Source organism: Eulemur rufifrons, chromosome 9, assembly GCF_041146395.1.
Source record: "Eulemur rufifrons isolate Redbay chromosome 9, OSU_ERuf_1, whole genome shotgun sequence".
NCBI lineage: Eukaryota > Metazoa > Chordata > Mammalia > Primates > Lemuridae > Eulemur > Eulemur rufifrons.
Window position 1 is genome coordinate 5,684,009 of NC_090991.1, and position 18,056 is coordinate 5,702,064.

General features: G+C 52.5%; 1 protein-coding gene across 1 annotated transcript; it reads right to left on the reverse strand.

Annotated features, from left to right (window-relative positions):
- Positions 1-3,879: 3,879 nt before the first annotated feature.
- RCVRN (recoverin) lies at positions 3,880-11,429 on the reverse strand. The gene is made up of 3 exons (XM_069483244.1): positions 11,049-11,429; positions 6,803-6,914; positions 3,880-3,995 (listed from the first exon to the last, which is right to left on the reverse strand). Exons 1-3 carry the CDS (start codon positions 11,427-11,429, stop codon positions 3,880-3,882), a joined length of 609 nt encoding a protein of 202 aa, XP_069339345.1.
- Between the last annotated feature and the right edge of the window lie 6,627 nt (positions 11,430-18,056).

Consider the following 18,056-nt stretch of genomic DNA (forward strand, 5'->3'; position numbering starts at 1 on the left):
TCTCCATGTCCTCGCCAACATTTACTTTCCATTTTTTTTATTAATACAATAGCTGTCCTAATGGCTGTGAGATGGCATCTCATTGTGGTTTTGATGTGCATCTTTAAATGACTGACCGTGTTGAGCGTATTTTCAATGTGCTTGCCGATTGGCCATTTGTATGTCTTTTTTAGAAAAATGTCTATTCAAGTCTTCGCCCATTTCTAAAGTTGGGTTGTTTTCTATTGTTGTTGAGTTATAGGAGTTCTTTACATATTCTGGATATTCACCCCTTACCAAATATATTATTTGAAAATATTTTCTCCCATTCTGTGGATGGTCTTTTTGCTTTCCCGCTAGTACCCTTTTATGTACAAAAGTTTTAAATTTTGATGAAGTCCAATTTATCTGTTTTTTTTCTTTTGCTGCCTGTGCTTTTGGTGTCAAAGACTTTAGTACGTGACCAAGGTTGAGAGCACCGGATAAGGCAGAGAGGACAGAGGTGAAGCCTTCTCTGGAAACTGACATACCTTGCTGAAGTCCAAATAAAGTGAGCCTTTCACCTGTGCAGCAGTGAGAACTCGGAAATGCTTCCCTAAGAACAGAGGCTACCGATTCTCACCAGTCTCAGTGTAGTCAGTGGGGTGCAGCTGGCCCAGTTTTGTGGTTTTTAAGGGGTGGTCTCCTTGCTGGAGCCTAAGACATGACTTTTCTGGGCTTGTCTGATAAGTTTGTGTAACCAGGGAATAGAAATTGGGGTGAAGTGGGCAGCAGCATCGTATCTGGCCCCACCTGGCTCCATGGACAATGTCTGAGCTGGGTGATAGAAGAGAAGCTACTGACAAAAGCTATTATAGAAGAGCTGTTTCTAGAACACATGCTACTCCCCAGGGACCACTCTGACAGACTCTAACCTAGAAGCCTCCCCAGGAGACTAGCACACAGCATGGGCGTGTCGGGAGCACTGTAGTCCTGCCTGTGGTTGGAATGTGGTGCCTGGGGGAGGCAATGGCACCTGGAACTGAGGGACCTACTGGTGAATCTCCTGGGGATGCTAAGAAGTGCCCAAGGGGCTGAGGTTCTATGTGAGCAGCTGGCAACAGGGGCCAGGGGAGGTTTGGATTATTGTTCTTAAAGAGACCGGTTTCTGCCCCTGAGTTCACATGTCCATGAGGAAGCAGGAACTCAGAGACATGAAATGACTTCCCCAAGGTCTCTAGAGTGGACATCTATTTTGAGAATTCACCCTTCCTATACTTACAGCACCCCAATTTTCTTCTTGGAAACCACACATCTCCCATTCTCAGTCCGTAAAACTTGAGTTGTCCTGACTCCATCCTCAGCTTCAGGGATGGGTGTAAAAATCTGCTTGGCCAAGGAGAGTGCTACGCCCTCCTGGCAGCAGACATCGGGGCAGGGATGAACATGCCACCAATCAGAGGCAGCGAAAAGTGATCCTGACACTTCGGCTGGGACTCTTGACAGAAAAGCATTTTCTGTTTTCCACTGAAATTGGAACTGTGAAGTCAGCCTGGATCTTCTGGTGACCACCTTGCCAGCATGGGGAGGACCCATCTGAGAATGGTGATGACAGCAGAAAGCAGAACCAGGAGATGGAAAAATGAACCCTGAGACATCGTTGGAGCCCCTGGATGAAGCCAGACCTGAAGCTAGCAATACTCCTAGCATTTGAGGTTATGAGAGCCAACCAATTTCTATTTGTGCCATAGCAGTTTGTGCTGGGTGTTCTGTCCTTTGCATCTGGAAGAGTCATGATGACATAGCTTATCATCACCGCGACCGCCTTCTCTTCCCTTCAGCCAAGCGGGGCTTTATGCTGCTTCCTGCGTATTTCCCATGGTGCCATAGAGCTGCACAAACAGGAGGTATAGGACCAGGTGGTCCATCCACCCTAAGCCAACAAAGGAGGTGCTAATTAGGTTATTACTCTTTGGTTCTCCATTGGCTAATAGAGGCTCCAGATACCCCCTTTTTTATGCTTCTCATTGAACCACAGACCAACAAGGACCTTATCATACAGTGTCTGTCCTTTTAGACTCAAGTGACAATGATACCCTGACCTCAGAGAGATGTGAAAAGCCCCCAGCCTCATACCCCAGGCAACCAGATTCACTCATGGAGGGTGGTGCAAATCACTGGCATAAAGCATTGAGCCCTTTGGCTGTGTCCCTAGGCCACTCAGGCTGGACACAAGGTCCTTTTTCTCCCCCGAGCTGGCTCTTGGAAGGCCCACTGTGTCTACACCAGAGGAGTGTCTTGGGCAGGTGATTCTAATAATAGCCCTCCTCCTCCCAGAACCGCTGGACCGGATGCTGTGTAGCCTCCCTCTCCCTTCCAGCCGGGACACTATGCCATCCCAGTGGTCTCTCTTTTGTAGTGTCCAGGTCAAAACTGCCGGGGCAGCCTGGAGCGACTAAGGGGACTCTAGTTTAAGTACAAATCCCACCCTGACTTCCTGGCCTCGGTGTCCCAATCTGTGCCATGGAGATGATAACACCTCCGTGAATGAAATAATGCCACACGGAGTCCAGCGTGATCCCGGCTCGCAGGAGACGCTGTGTGCGTGTTCATGCTCATGTCCGCGCCCCGCAAGGAGGAGCGCTCTCTGGCGGTGGGGATCGTGCCATTGCTGCGGCCACAGCCGGGAGGGGGGATCACCCACGACACCAGCCAGTGGAGGTTGCATACAGGTCAGGCAAGAGTCCAGGGCATCCACCTATTTTTCTGACCTCACCTTGGGACACAAGGCTGGAGTTCCTGGGTGTCCCAGGCCCTGGAGCCGTGAGGAGGTGGGGGAGGGGGGAAAGTGGGCAGCCCTGGCCTGGCCTCTGCTCGTCCGCTGGCTGAGCCTGTGCAAGCTGCTTCCTGTCGCCGAGCCTCCATTTCCTTGTCTCTAAAATGTGGGGCCTCAGGGACGTCAATGGCTGTTCCCTCCACTCACCATACGGGAGCTGAACTCACCACCGTCTGCTGAGATCAGTAATGCTCCCCACGCTTCCCACCCCGGTGGAGGGCGCCGCTATCCACCCAGCGCCCGAGCCACAGCCCTGGCTGCCACCCTGCGCCCTCTCCGCCTGGCCCTGCAGGAAAGCCTCGGGTTGTCCGCCCCCGCCCCCGCCCCCACGGCCCTCCAGCCACCTGGGCTCCTCACAGCCCTGGAACACGTGACGCTCACTCCCGCCCCAGTGCTGTGAGACACGAGACTCCTGCCACGCTCTGTCCGGCCTGAATTTAAATGTCCCTTCATCAGAAAAGTCGTCCCTGATCCCCCCCTGACAAGAGGGCCCCTCCCATTGTCTTCCCACGTGCTCTCCCCGTTTCCATGGTAACCTCGGCCACTGCTGCCGACTCCTTCCAGGTCCATCCTGGACAGTGAGTGCCGTGAGAGCAGGACCGTGCCAGTGTTGTCCTGCACCACAGGCTCAGCACCCTGGCCTAGCCCTGCGGTCGCCACACGTCCCCATCCTTGAGGGCCAGCCGGCGTGACTCGTTTCCTTTTCCAATGGAAGAATGACCAGCCGGCAGCACGCACAGCTCCCCTTGCGTTTATTGGAACCTGCTTACCCTGCACTCCACAAAGGAGCTTACACGGGGGTGGGGGGTTCTTAGGGCTCCTACGACCTAATCCTGGGATTATCACAGGGCCACGCACGGGCTGGGAGGGCAGAGGGAGCAGAGGCCGGTGGGGTGTGGCAGGAGGGACACTAGAGATGGGGAAGAAAGAACTGGTGGATTGCTAAACACGCTTCGGTCTGGCAGGGAGCTGTGCTGTGGGTGTGCAGACCTCTCTTGGCCCTGAGTGTGTGAGTGTGTGTGTGTGTGTGTGTGTGTGCAGTCACAGGTGTCCTGAGAGTGGTGGGCGGAGCTGAGCTGTTGACATCAGGGTTTCTTTTCCTTTAACTTCTCCTTCACTTTTTGAGGCTCAAACTGGATCAGTCGTAGAATCTCCTTATTGGCCAGGGTCCCCTCGATGAATTCTTCCTCTGTGAGTTTATCTGTGCATTGGGAAAAATGCACATAACAGTCAGGACTGGTAGCCTGTCAAGCTGCCGTGAGGCTGACATCCAGCCGGTATCCCCAGTGCGAACGTATTTATTGTGCCTTGCTGGTTATTAAATGTTTACATAATAACTATTACTATTCATAATTATTACATATTCAATATTTGCTCAAGTCTCAAGCCTCAAATTCTAGGGGAACTTTTGAGGGGCTGAGCAAAGCAAACAAGAAGTGGGGAATGCTGCCCCCATTCCCCGCCCCCCCCCGGGGGGCGTAGGGAGCGAGAGGCAGACGAGGGGTCCGGTGGGATTTAAGGGACAGCCTGGCTTGCAGGGAGGTCCCTCTGGCCCCTGCAGCACACGGGCAGCCCCATGATTCCTAGTTGACAACTGCTGACACCTCCTTCCTTCGCATCCATCCGCGCATCCCCCAACCTGATCTGCCTCCTCACTTGGCGTCAGGACGGAGCGAGAGCCTTGCTCCAGCCAGGCTCAGTTTCTCAGTGTTTTCACTAGTGGCTACTGTACTCAGAGCAATTAGGTAAATACGTGTTCCTGAGCCCAGATGCCACCGTGCTTGGGGTTGAGGCTGTTGCAGGGGGCGGAGGCGGGGCGTGCAATAGAAGGGATCAAGTCCCTCCCCAGGTGGGACTGATGGGGAAGTCAGTGACATGTAGAAATAACTCTAGAGTGAGACGGCTGCTCCTCTCTGCTCATGGTTGTGTGCTCATGGTGCCCAGCACATGGTAGGTGCTCAAGAAAGCTCTGCTGAACCGAATTTGATTTCCACTGGTTTATGTACTGGACCTTTTGGGTCTCCTTAATCCCTTCTGGGTTAGGATCCAGGATGGCTCCCTGCACAAATCTGGGTGGGGAAATTTGGGTTTTAAAGTCCCAGCTCCCCCGTCCCCCCGCCCAACCAGCCTCACACAGAGCTTAGAACTCCCATCATCAGGGCCTGACCCTGTGGTGAGGTGATTTTCCAGATGGGTCACGTGGAAACACATACACACGTCACACACACGTCACCCGCAGGAGTAACACGTCAGCTCTCTGACACCATCCCCTCCTGGGATGTTCACTTGGGTCAGTTTTCAGATGAGCAAGTAGCAGAACACAGGACTTAACGCAGACCCAGAGAGAGGCTGCGAAGGGGGTTAGGGAGCCAGTGGGGTGAGGTGCCGAAGGAAGGCCCTTAAGCAGCCAGGACATGTGCAAATGAGAAGCTGCTCAAAGGAGGCGTGCCAGGCAGGGCCGGATGAGGGCAGGGTGCACGGAGCGCCCGGCACAGGATCTCAGGGGGTGCTCACTTTCGGGTGGCGTGAGTGCAGCGTCGGCACGTGCGAGTGAGCTCCCCTGACACCCTGTGCCCCTCGTCGGCTCACCCGCGTCTCCACCCCCACGACCTTCGTGCCTCTCTGACTTCATCATTGGACAGCAGATTAGTAGGAACAGGATCATCTCTCTGTCCTTATTTAGTGTCCCACTCAGGTTTTTCTTCTTGAACCCTGCCAAGAGACTGCCCCCAGAGGTCACCCAAGGGGCCGGTGCTGGCCCCTCAGATATGTTTGAGCAACGCTGTGTTTTACCAGTTGAGGCCCTTCGGATTTTGAAAATCTCACTGGCGAGCTTCTCTTTAAAAATAATCAGATGATGTGGCACCCATAGTCCCACGTGGAATATGCTGGAAGCAATCAGACCAGACATGCATTCTCTGCTATTAGCCAGTGTCCATCACTTGGGGGGCTACTGTCTACATGACTCATTTTCATCATTCCAGCCCCTCTGGCGATAGTCTGTGGCCTGGGAGTCTCTAGCCCCGGCCTGACACCCACTCCTCTGCCGTAGCCTTCCTGTGTTGGCTGTGAGCGTCACGGACCAACGGCTCCAGCTGAGTTCTGGAATCCATCACTGCTTTCAAGGCAAGATCATGCTTTTCATGGTCCGTTTCCAGCCCGGGGCACTAAGACAGCTGAGGACACCCCAGCAGATCTGCCCACACTTTCTTAGAATACGCTGCATCTAAGACGTTTCTTACCCAACCTTCCTTCCTTCCCTCTCTCCCTGTGTGGCAGTTTGGTGGCTTCCTCAGCCCCCCTCTAGACCCCTCTCCACTTTCTCTCACCAGCCTTTCTCCCATAAATTTCTAGCAATCTAGAGTGGTTCTTCTCTGAGGACCCAAATGAACTTCCTAGAGTAAAACCACATAAATTTAGATTCCACATACTTGGGACATGATGTTAAATCAAAGCTAGGCTGAGCTGAAGTTTGCCCTTTTCCTAATCATGCAGAAAGTATTTTAAAAAACAAGTAGAGTAAGCCAAAGTGTTCAAAGAATGGACTCTCCATTTAAAGAGAAAGGGATTTGCAATTCCTCTTAACTCACCATTTGCATGCAAATTGCTACAGAGCTTATTGCCTTTACTTTTTACTATTCCTTAATGTAGGATAACTCTGTTACAACAAGAGATGTTTTTCTTCCAAAGCACTCCGTAATTCAGAGCTTCCTCCCCCACCTGGCTGACCCCAGGACTCCCAGGCAGCAAAGGAGTTGTGTAAGCCACAGGGTTGTGGTGCCACTTCCCTTCTTCCCTTTAGCAGTGTCAGCTCCAGGGTGGCAGAGGAACTGGTGGCAGAAATGACCGTTAGGCCATTCCTCCCTCAGACCCTTTAGACAGCAAGATGGGATGAGGTGTCCCCCATCCTGCCTGGCCACTATGACTCAGAAGAATAAATCTTACTGGAGTCTCCAGGAAACAGCCCGAGACTGTCAAATCAAAGGCAATGAAAGAAAAGGAATTCACCATCATCTTTTTTTCCAAAGAACTTCCAGATCTTCTCAGCTCTCTTTTCTGGTGTGTTTTCATCATCTGGCAGGTGCTTCATATCCTCAGGATTGATCATTTTAAAAATAGCCTGTACCAAATCAAGAGAAAGAACTTGTTAGAAGGAACTGTAAGGGCTGGTAACCGTGGGAAAACCCACGTCTTACACCGTGCACAAAAATCTGCTCAAAATGGATCAAACACTTAGCTCTGATACCTGAAACTGTAAAACTCCAACAAAAACATAAGAGAAAAGCTTCTTGACATTGGTCTTGACGATAACTTTTTGGATATGACACCAAAAGCATAGGAAACAAAAGCAAAAATAAACAAGTGGGATTACATCAAACTAAAAACCTTCTGCATGGCAAAGGAAACAACCAAAAAAAAAAAATGAAAAGGCAATTTACGGAATGGGAAAAACATCTATAGACCATATATCTGATACAGGGTTAATATCAAAAACATATAAGGAACTCCTATAACTCAATAGCAAAAGAACAAATCACCCAGCTGAAAACATGGGCAAAGAACCTGAATAGACATTTCTGCAAAGGAGACATACAAGTGGCCAACAGGTATATGAAAATGTGCTCGACGTCACTAATCATCCAGGAAATGCTAATCAGAACCACAATGAGATAGCCCCTCATACCTGTTAGGACGGCTCTTATCAAAAAGACGAGAGGTAATAGGTGTTGGCAGGGGTGTAGAGAAAAGGGAACCCTGGTACACTGTTGGTGGGAATGTAAATTGGTACAGCCATCATGGAAAACACACTGGGGACCTTGGGTCACTTCCAACACAGTGCCCCTCTCTCAGTGCCCAGACAGGCTGGGGGACCAGGCATCCCCTAAGGCAATGGCTGCAATACAGGTGCCCAAGCCACTGTCTGAGCTACTGAATGCAATTTCCAGTTGTGGGCCTGGGCATTTGTATTTTTGAGATCTCCCCGAGGGACAGGGAAGGGATGAAAAAGGCTTTCACTTCTTATTTTGTATCTTTCTGTTCTTTGAATTTTCTGATCATGTAGACATATTACTTTCATTTATTAAAAAAAGAAAATAAGAATTAAAAAGTTTCCCAGGGAAAAATGCCACAGCAGCCCTGAGGTGGGAGTTTGGGAATCACGATCTCAGACCCTACTGCCCAGAGGTTTTTGGCTGTTCAGTCTTGTGTTACGCCGTAGACTGCTCACGTCCGCGTGGCTGCGATGCCTGGTGGGCACTGGTGAGGCTGGGGAAGGGAGGGGGAGGTGGCAACAAGAACTTCCCAAAGGAAGCCCCCATTTAACCTTCGGCTCCCGGATCCAGAGAAAGACAGGGCTGGGCTCAAGGATGGCTTTTACCTCCCTCCTCGTCTCTGTAACAACGGAGCCGGGTGTGCAAGGCAGGAAGTGCCTCCAGACCTGGGAGACCAGGGAAAGGGACAAGGTGGCTCCATGCACCTTGTTTCAAGCTCCACGTTTCTAGGATTCCACAGACTCAGGAACACCAGAGCTAGCCAGGCCCAGGGAGGACACTCAAGGATCCTTGGATGTTGGGGCAGCCCCAGAGTGTATACAGGTGTGTTGGGTGAGAATTTGGAGGATACTGGCTCTGGCTAGAGCCTTCTGCCTCCCTGGAGACACCTGGGAACAGGTCAGACAAGGGCAGGGATGCCTGTGAAATTAGGTCAGCAGCTTTGAGAAGGTCCCTTTCAGCCCCCTGCTGCTGTAACAAAAGGCACACGGAGACCAAACCCAGCAGCTCCGGGCAGCCCCGAGAGGGATGCAAGTGTAGGTGGCCCCCGTAACTCCCATCTGTCTGTCCTGAGCCACGGGCACCGTGTGCAGGTATGTCAGCTGAACGCGGGAGTGGCTGCCTGCCCACCCCACTTCCAGCACGGAAGGACAGACCGTCAGAGCCTCGGGAAAGGTCGCAAAAAACACGGATTCATCACTCGGGCCCAGGACGGTTGTATAGTTTCCCCATGGCAACACAGCTAGGAGGTATCGGAGCTGGGACTAGAACCCTCTATGTCTGACTCCCAGGCCAGTGCTCTGCCCATGCCCTTGTGATCTGGTGAACAGCAGAGCCTTCTGCCGCCTTGTACAGCCTCGGCCACTGACGCGCCCTCCCTCCCTCCCTCTGCTCTCCCCTTTCTTTCTCTCCTTTCCTTCTCCTCCCTCCCTTCCTTCTTTCCCCCTTCTTCCTTCTCTTTCCTCCCTCCTTTCCTTCTCCTCCCCTTCCTCCTCCTTTTCTTCAAGGAGCACCAACTTGTAGGTTTCTGCTGGGCCCAGCATCCTCACGTAGCTCTGAAGAGTTGGTCCCTGTCCCAGGCCACCCAGAGACCCCACAGCCGATCCAGAGGGACTTGCTCTCTGGGCTGTGCCCAGACGACGATGAGGGGGACACGTGCCTGCCACTAACGGGATCCCTAAGCTGAGCACCGAGGATGAGCCCACTGGCCACAAGCCGCGTGCTTGGCTATTTTATTTATGGTTTCTCCTAATAAGGGCGGCAGAACTCTGCAAATGAAAGTATGATTACAAATGCACAAAAAATTATATAAATCATGAACAACAGTCTCCCTACCAACAGGATGGAATTAGAAAAATAAAGCAAGTGGCATGGGACGAGGGAATTGAAAAAGAGTCAGTAGAAAGATAGGAAATGAAAGAGACTAGAGCTGATATAATAGGAAAGAAATCGAAATGGCTTGATGTCCAAAAACATAGGAGTGCTAGAATCTTACGGCCTTTACGTGAGACGGAATGCTGAGCAGCTACTGAGATGTCTTTGAAGACTCTGTAGTGATACGGACAACTCGTGGTAAAAGAGTAACGGAAAAAGTATGATAAAAATCAAATGTAAATATGTCACAGCTCTAAAATTGTTTCAAATTATATAGATAAAAACTATAAAGGTATACACCAATATGTTAACGGAATTTTTCTCTGGATGTTGGAATTAAAGGCAATTTTTATTTTCTTTTGCACATGGTTTTAAATTCCACGACTGACTTATATATTAGATAAAAACCATTTTTGAGACACCTAAAATATTCCCAAAAAGTGATCTGACACTAGGACAATACAGACAGAGGAGAGTGTGCAATGGGCGCAGGTGGAGGCGTGTGTGCCTCTCAGGGAGCCCCGGGGAGCCCGGGGGGACAGAGAGCAGGTCGAGGACACGGGACAGGTGCCCAGCTCACCGTGCGGTGACCCACCCACGTCAGGGAGAACGTTAGGACCCACACTCAGGGCTCATGGCCCCCAACGCTGACCTCTTTTTACTTTATATTTGAAGCCTATTGTGTGTTTAAAATGAATTGTGACAGAATTTGATTGTGGACTGCTGAGAATTTTGAAGGACATTTTAATGAAAAAACAGGGAAGGAGGGAGGGATGGAAAGGAAGGAGGGAGGAAGACAAAAAATGTAAATGCAGTCATGTGCTGCTAAAGGACAGGGATACATGCTGAGAAAGGCGGTGCAGGTGGTTTTGCGGTTGTGTGAGCAGCGTAGCGTGTACTTCCACAGACCCAGGCGGTCCGGCCACTGCACAGCCAGGCCGCAGGGTGCAGTCTATGCTCCTGGGCTGCGCACCGCTACAGCGTGTTACTCTGCTGAGTTACTGTAGGCAGTTGTAACACAATGGCAAGTATCTGTGTACCTAGACATATTGAAACATAGAAAAGGCACGGTAAAAATACGGTATAAAAGATAAAAATGGTACACCTGTATAGGGAACTTAACATGCACGAATGGAGCTTGCAGGACTGGAAGTTGCTCTGGGGGAGTCAGTGAGTGAGAGGCGAGTGAACGTGAAGGCCTAGGACATTGCTGTCCGCTGCTGTAGACTTTTTAAACACTGGGCACTCAGGCTACACTAAAGTTATTTTAAAAATAAAGTAACTGTGCTACGAGGTTACAATGGCTATGATGTCACTAGGCCATGGGGATTTTTCAGTGCTATTCTCATCTTAGGGGACCACCATCACATATGTGGTCCGCTGTTGACCAAAATGTCATGCGGTGCGTGACTGTATTAGGAAAGACCCGGATTCTTCTTTAAAAAGAAAACGCAGCTGTGGGCAAGTGCCCAGCTCTCTAGTGACATCAGCATCGTGGAGACGCTCCTTTACCGCACTCTCGCAGCCGGTGGCCTGAATCCCCCCATCCCGCCCCCCAGCTCTGGCCCTTCTGCATCGGCACAGCCGGAAGGGCAGAGGGAGACACTGACCATGACAATCTCCAGCACTTCGTTCTTGCTGATGGTGCCGTTGCCGTCCACGTCGTAGAGGGAGAAGGCCCACTCCAGCTTCTGGTTGGTCTTGCCCGCGGTGGTCATGTGCAGGGCGATGACGTACTCCTTGAAGTCCAGGGTGCCATCGCTGTTGGCATCGAAGCTGCGGAACACGTGCTGGGCGTAGGCCTTGGGGTCGGAGTCCGGGAAGAACTTGGCGTAGATGCTCTGGAACTCCTGCTGGGTGATGCGGCCGCTGGGGCACTCCTTCAGGAAGGACTGGTACCAGGCACACAGCTCCTCCTCCGTGAACTTGGTGTTCAGCTGCAGCTCCTCCAGGATCTCCTTGGACAGGGCCCCACTCTTGCTGTTCCCCATGGGTGAAGGAGAGTGGGCAGTGGCTGGGCAGTGGCTGGGTGGGACGTGCGTGGTCCCCTGGCTGCCGGGGCTCAGTGCTGGTGTGAGATGGTGACGGAGATGCTGGCGGATTAGGGGGATTTGCGAGCAGTTCTTCCCAGTCCTTGGAGGGAGGAGGGGCTGGGGAGCTTGAGGGTGGAGAGGCTCCCAGAACCCTCCCGAGATTAAAGTAAAGAGCCGTCAGGCCTCCCCCGCCCCAGCCCCCCCCTCCAAGGGCAACCACGTTCCCTGCTTGTCTTCTGCACTAACTCTGCGTGTCTCAGGGCCACGGCTGGCGCTTCGCCTTGAGCCCTAGACCGCAGTGCTTAGGAGCACAGGCCTGGAGCCAGCCCGGTTCAAACCCCAGCGTGGCCACTGAAACAGCTGTGTGACCCCGGGCACATCTCTTACCCTCTCTCCTCCCGGGACACTCTTTTCCTAATCCTTTGCCTCAGTCACGTCTCAGCCAGGCCTGTACCGACCATTCTAGTTACAAGAGCACACCCCAAACGGTGCCCGCACAGGAATGAAAGCTCCGTGAAGGAAGGGATTTTGTCTGTGCTGTTCCGCATGCATCTCCGTTGCCGGAATAGTGCCTGGCAGGTTCGGGCCCTCAGGAGCTATTTCCTGAATGAATGGGCCTAACAGTGTCTCCCTCTCTGTCGTGGTGAGGCCACAATGGGCTCATATGTGCAACACACTTAGAATAGAAGTTAGCACATAGTGCTGCACACACGTTAGTTTTCAGTGTTCATCAGTAACAGGGATTAAAAGAGAAACTGCCCTCGGCGGGCCAGCAGGTGGACTGAGTGAGGCAGGCGGGCAGGGGACAGCAGGGAGCGGTGAAGCCCGCACCTCACACGGAAGGGGCTGCCAGGGAATGCCGGCTTAAGGATTGTGGCTCAGTGTTGCAAGATTTTTTTTTTAATTATCCAAGAGAAAATCCAGAAATCAGAGTTTTAGATGCAACTGCCACATTTTCAAGCTTTGACAATTAATTCAAAATTTTATAAAACACGGTGTGGGCCAAACACATTGTATCTGCGGCTCAGCGTGAACCTACAGGCTGTCCGTCTGCAGCGGAGTGCGGAGCTGGAAGTACATGCTTGCTGAGTGAGCGAATGGGTGCAGAACGCCGTGGCCGGAGACAGGGAGCCGCGCAAAGCAAAGATTCACCTCCCCGCAGCCAGCTCCGGTAGGAGCACAGAGCGCAAGGAGGAACCTCATGACTGAACTCTTGTCGCCGTGGGGACTGAGCACCGTGCTAGAGGACAACACAGCCAGACCCCAGCACTGCCCCCGAGGATGGAGGGCTGCCTCCTCTTGCCCAGGGGTGGGAACTATGAAGAAAAACCCCACTGTCTCCTGGCTGCTGAGCTGGGGTTTGTACCGTTTCCTAACAGGCTAATGGCAGGGGAATGAGGTCCCCGCTCCTGGGAGAAAGCCACTTGCTGTTGCTCGGGAAGGACTGAGGAGTTTGGACACCGAGGCACTGACCCAGCCCTGCTGGTCACCCTGCCCGCTGCGGTTCTGGTGTTTCCCAGGAACCTCAATGTGAGGGCGTGTGTGTGTGTGTGTGTGTGTGCGTGTGTGCGCGTGTGAACTTTCTAATTTTTCCATCAGTTTGTGAGAATGTTATTTCTTAATAGGAGTCCTTTCTCTTGTAGACTTTTACTCTCCTGTAGCAGGCATTTGTTTTTAAGAACAGTTAGAGACAGGACGGCCACCAAACTTGAAACCAAACCAACCAGGCAAGCCCAGGCCACACGCAGGAATCACATTCTCTGTGGAGCTTCCCTGCGCCCCTGGGGGATGGAAGGAGACTGAGGCCAGAGGCCTTGGCCCCTTGCTCTGAGCCACCAGTGGGAGGTGACCAAAGGGCCCCCTGGGTGCCAGCCTGTCCACATAAGCCCACAGGTGAGGTAAGGCCGACGCTACTACGGGCAGAAACGGAGGCTCCGAAGGCATGTTGCCAGCCGGGCTCACCCGTTGCTAAACGGCAAAGCCAGGAGGAAGGAAGCCCAGGGCTGCAGGGTCTCAGTCCAGGGTGCTTCTCTCCGGCCCTCTCGGGGCCTCCACTGCCGTCGGTGAGGAGCTGGGCTTGCGTGACGACGGAAGAGGCCCTGGGTTAGGCGGAAGGCAGCCAGTGCCTGTCAGTCTTTTCTGTCCTTTCCAGGGGCAAGGAGGAAGGAGCTGGACGCAGGTCGGGAGCAGCCTGGTGCAGTCCACATTCTTCAGGTTGCTGTGCCCAGGAGGGGCCCCGAGGAGGGGACCACAGGCAGCTGTGTTGATGCTTCTGAAAGGGAGGGGTCATGACCTGGAGGTTTGTTTGACAACCTGCATAAACATCTTCTATCAGAGGGAGAGCTTATGTTCCTTAGCCAAACAAGTTGTTGGACATGATGTATTATGAATGGATTTGTTAAGTCTGAGCTGGGGCCATAAACTCTTCTGAACCCCAAAGACTGCCATTGGAGAGAAGGCGTCGTCTCTGGACAGAGAATCTCAGTTTGCTCCATTTGAGCTGTTAGCTGAGCCCAGACCCCACCCCTCCCCATCCCTCTACCTCCCCTGCCATGAGCTGATGGGCGGGAGCCGGCACCTGCAGAGAGGTCTTCATGGGCAGAGAAAAGGGTTTGGGGAAGGTGGGTGGGGGACAGCGTATGGGAAGAACCGTCCTCCCACAACCATCTCCATTGCAGAAAATGGCAATCCATCCTTTGGGTTGCTGGGACCAAAGTCCTTGGCGTTACCCTCAGCGATTCTCTCTCAGTCACACCCTACCCCAATCTGTCCGGATATCGTCTGGAACCTGGCTATGCTCCCCGCCTCCATCACGCCCATCCCTGCAGGCAGCATCGCCTCTGCCTCCTAGCAGGTCTCCCTGCCTCTGCTCTCGTCCCCTTACAGGTGTGCAGCAAGCCCCACGGCCACGACGTCAGGCCTTGCACAGTGGCTGTGGCTTCCCCCAGAGTCAAAGTCAAAGGCAGCCCTGGCCCCGTCTGACCATTTCTCGTAGCTCATCCACTCTCTCCTTCCCACTCCCCCTGCTCCAGCCACACTGGTCTCAGACACCTGGGCACCCTCTCTGCCTGGAACATCCCCCCCCCACCCCCCAGTGACCTGCCTTGTCTTTGATCAAATGCTACTGTCTCAATGAGGCCACTCCAATGACCCTGGTTAATACTGTATCTTACCCGCCCTCACCCTGCCCTGTTGTCCTTTCTCCATGACACTTAGCACCTTTCACACCCCACAGCCCTCGGCAGTTACTAGGGCTACTGTGACTGTCTGTCTCTCCCTGCTAGACTGCAAGCTCCGTGGGAGCAGGGCTGTCGGTTTCGTTCACTGACGTGTTTCCAGTACCCAGAGCAGCGTCTGGCATGTAACAGAGGCTCAGTGATTACTGAACGAATGAATGAGAAAAGAAACGAGAGCCGGCAGCCCCCGAGGCTAGAACCCACAGAGACAGGAAGTCACCAGGAGGAGGGGCTGGGCCAGGGGAGCCAGGCCGGCAGTGTAGTGTTCACCTGCGCATCAATGTCCGAGTGCCCTTTGCCCCTCGGCTAAGTCATCAGGAGTAAAATCGCCACCAATCCCGAGAGCCTGGGAGGAAGGATGAGACTGGTCATACAAAGAAGAACGTGGCAGCCCTCCAGGAAGGAGGGTTGCCCAGCGGGACCCAGTGTCTCTGGACAGTTTATTTTACATGGGATGAATCTAAGCATCTCAAGTGTACACACAGAGCCAAGAAAAAAAACGAGATAGGATTTAACTTCCTGAAAACTCTTTATAATAATGCAGGACAGTTATATATAGCAAACGCCTTCAAAATTTAAACTCTTTAAACATTTAATTCTTCAGCATTAATACACATAAATGCTATTATGGGGTGGGGTGGGGGCGGGGAAGGGTGGGCTACAGCCTCCATGGGGATGGGAGTTTCGACAGTGTTACTTATAAATTATATTACATCAATTTTATTTACGGATCTAGGCAGCCAGGGAATGGAAGGATATACAATGTGGGGTAAACACATTCATACTGGGGTGAGGAATGCTGGCAGGAGACACAGCTTTTTAACATTAAAAATGTATAAAGTATTTAGCAAAAGTTACAGAAAACAGACCAAACAAGCAAGTTTATTTTGTTAGAAAATTCCACTCTCAAAGGGTTTGCTGATGTGCTCTGTCTGCGAAGGGGAAGCCTCTCGTCATCTCCTTCCAAAGGGCAGGGAAGAGATGCAAATTTGGGGCCCCTGTCACCAAGGATGGCTGGTGTGCCTTTGAATGTCTGTCCCTGGGTCCACATGGCCGCCTGGAACCCCCAACGCCCGAGAGCCAGTCTGCGGCAGGTGGTGCTGGAAGGGAAGCAGCCCCACTCCACAGAGGAGCACACAGAAGTCCCGACAGGGATGTGACTTAACCTCAGATTAGGGGACAAAGGAGGCCACAGAGCAGGGCCGGTCCTGTGCTCTTCCCGGGTACAATGAGCTTTCCCTCTCGGTCTGAGTGTCACACTGTCCCCGTGAATGCACCCATGTGCCCTGACCTTTTACGTTCCCCCATTGCAATCCTACGAGGAATTTCACTCAAATGCAAAGGAACCATGTCCTGAACACCACACAGGGAGCCTCCAAAGGTCATTACCCCCACCCCACCCCACCCCACGAGACACCTCCCGACAGCGGCTCCCGACAGAGCCACGTGCCAGCACCTAGAAAGCTGGAGAACGGGAGCACTGGTTTCTGTCCTCTAGCCGTCTAATTCTCACCCTAACCTGCTGCAACTGGAGCTGGTCCCTGACCTTCAGCAAATCCCCACCAGAAATCGTACTCCTATGGGGGAGACACTGACAGTCCCTCCCTGGGAAATCCAGCCCAGAAGAGCCCCGGCAGCCCAGATCCTCAGCTCCCACCCTGGGACCCTGTGGGTTCAGGCTTTCTGCCCTCATCTTCATCTGGCCTGGATCCAGAAATGTCGCTGGTTCGGCTGGAGAAGGTTTACCTTTCACCCAGCAGGGCATGCTCAAGACACGGCTTGGAGCAGTGTTTACCTTGGGGGTCACACCGATGGCCTGCCTGAGCTGGGTTTGGTCCTATCTCTGTCACCCTGTGCCACCACCCAGTGGGGTATAGGCACAGGGTAGGCTCATTGTCACCACCAGTTGAGCAAGGCTCCAGCAATGACAAGGACCAGGTGGGAGGTGGCTCCATCTTCACGCCTATCCTGGCTACTGGGGAGGAGATGCCAGGATATACCAAAGATCAGCAGATGAGACCCAAGAGGTAATGACTTATGCTTTCTTTGTGGGTCCTAGAAGGAACTACCTCATTCTTAACACTCACAGAACTCTTAAGTTTAGCTCCATTTGAGTCTAAACGGAGAAGTGCCAGGGCATCTTTTCCACAAGAATTTTAGGCAACTCTATGCACAGATGTGCAGATGAGACCCAGAGTAGGCATGACCCACAGTAGAGGGGACAAAACCAGAAACGAGAAGGGGAGAAGTGCAGTCACTGGAGGCCTGAGACACCATCTAGAACTACCCTCGGTTTGCAGATGAAGCAACAGATCCAGGAAAGGGTGAGCCCGCGGCCAGCCCCAGACTTCTCATCCACGCTACCTCCATGCGCCTTTCGCAGCCCCCAATGCTCAATATATGCCAAGAATCATATATTGAAGGCCCCAGAAGGAAGGGAGGGCATCTGCTGGCTGAGAAATGGGTGGCAGCGGAGTCCCCACCTGCCCCGTCCCCTCCCCTCCCCAGCTGCTTGTTGCACTGTCAAAAACCTGGCACGAGCCAAAAAGGCGAGTGTGAGCCCCAGGAACCACCTGTGGGCACAGCTGGCATTTGGGGGAGCGAGCTGGCCATGGTCATGCAAACAGGTTGAAGACCCCCCTCCCTGGGCCACCAGGAACTTCCAGGGCAGACAACCCATTGGAAAAGTAAGGAAGCAGCGGGGTGCACCCACGCTATGGAGTACTCCTCAGCAATGAAAAGGGACAGACTGCTGACACAGTGCCACGAGTGGCTCGAGAGTGGGAGAAGCCAGACTCGAAAGGCTACACCAGCGTGACTCCACTTACATGACATTCTAGAAAATGCAAAACTATAGGGTCCACAAATCAGTCAGGGCTGGCAGGGGAAGAGGGTGGGAGGAGGGAATTTTTTGGAGTGATGGAAACGTGTTGATCTTGGTGGTGGTGACATAAGTTTGCCAAAATTCACAGAACTGTATACTTCCAAAGGGTGAGTTTTACTGTAACTGAATCATACCTCAATAAGCCTGGGGACAAGGTAGAGCAGTGGGTCTTACAGGGGCAGGAGAGATTATGGGGATAAGATGATGCCCACTTAACATTTGCAAAGTGTTTTCCTCCATCTACATCAGAACAGCAGACCTTCAGCCTCCTGGTTAAACTCTCCTTGTCAAGGCTCTTCTCAGCTGGAAGTAAATTCACCTACACAAGCCAAGGTCTTTGATGTCCTTGGAATTTTATGGCTTGTTATTTCCAAGAAGGGACTTTGGCTCAGCCAAGACTTTTATGCATGCACCCACTGATCTAGTAATTGATTGGTTTTCACAAAGGGTGTAGACACAAACCCT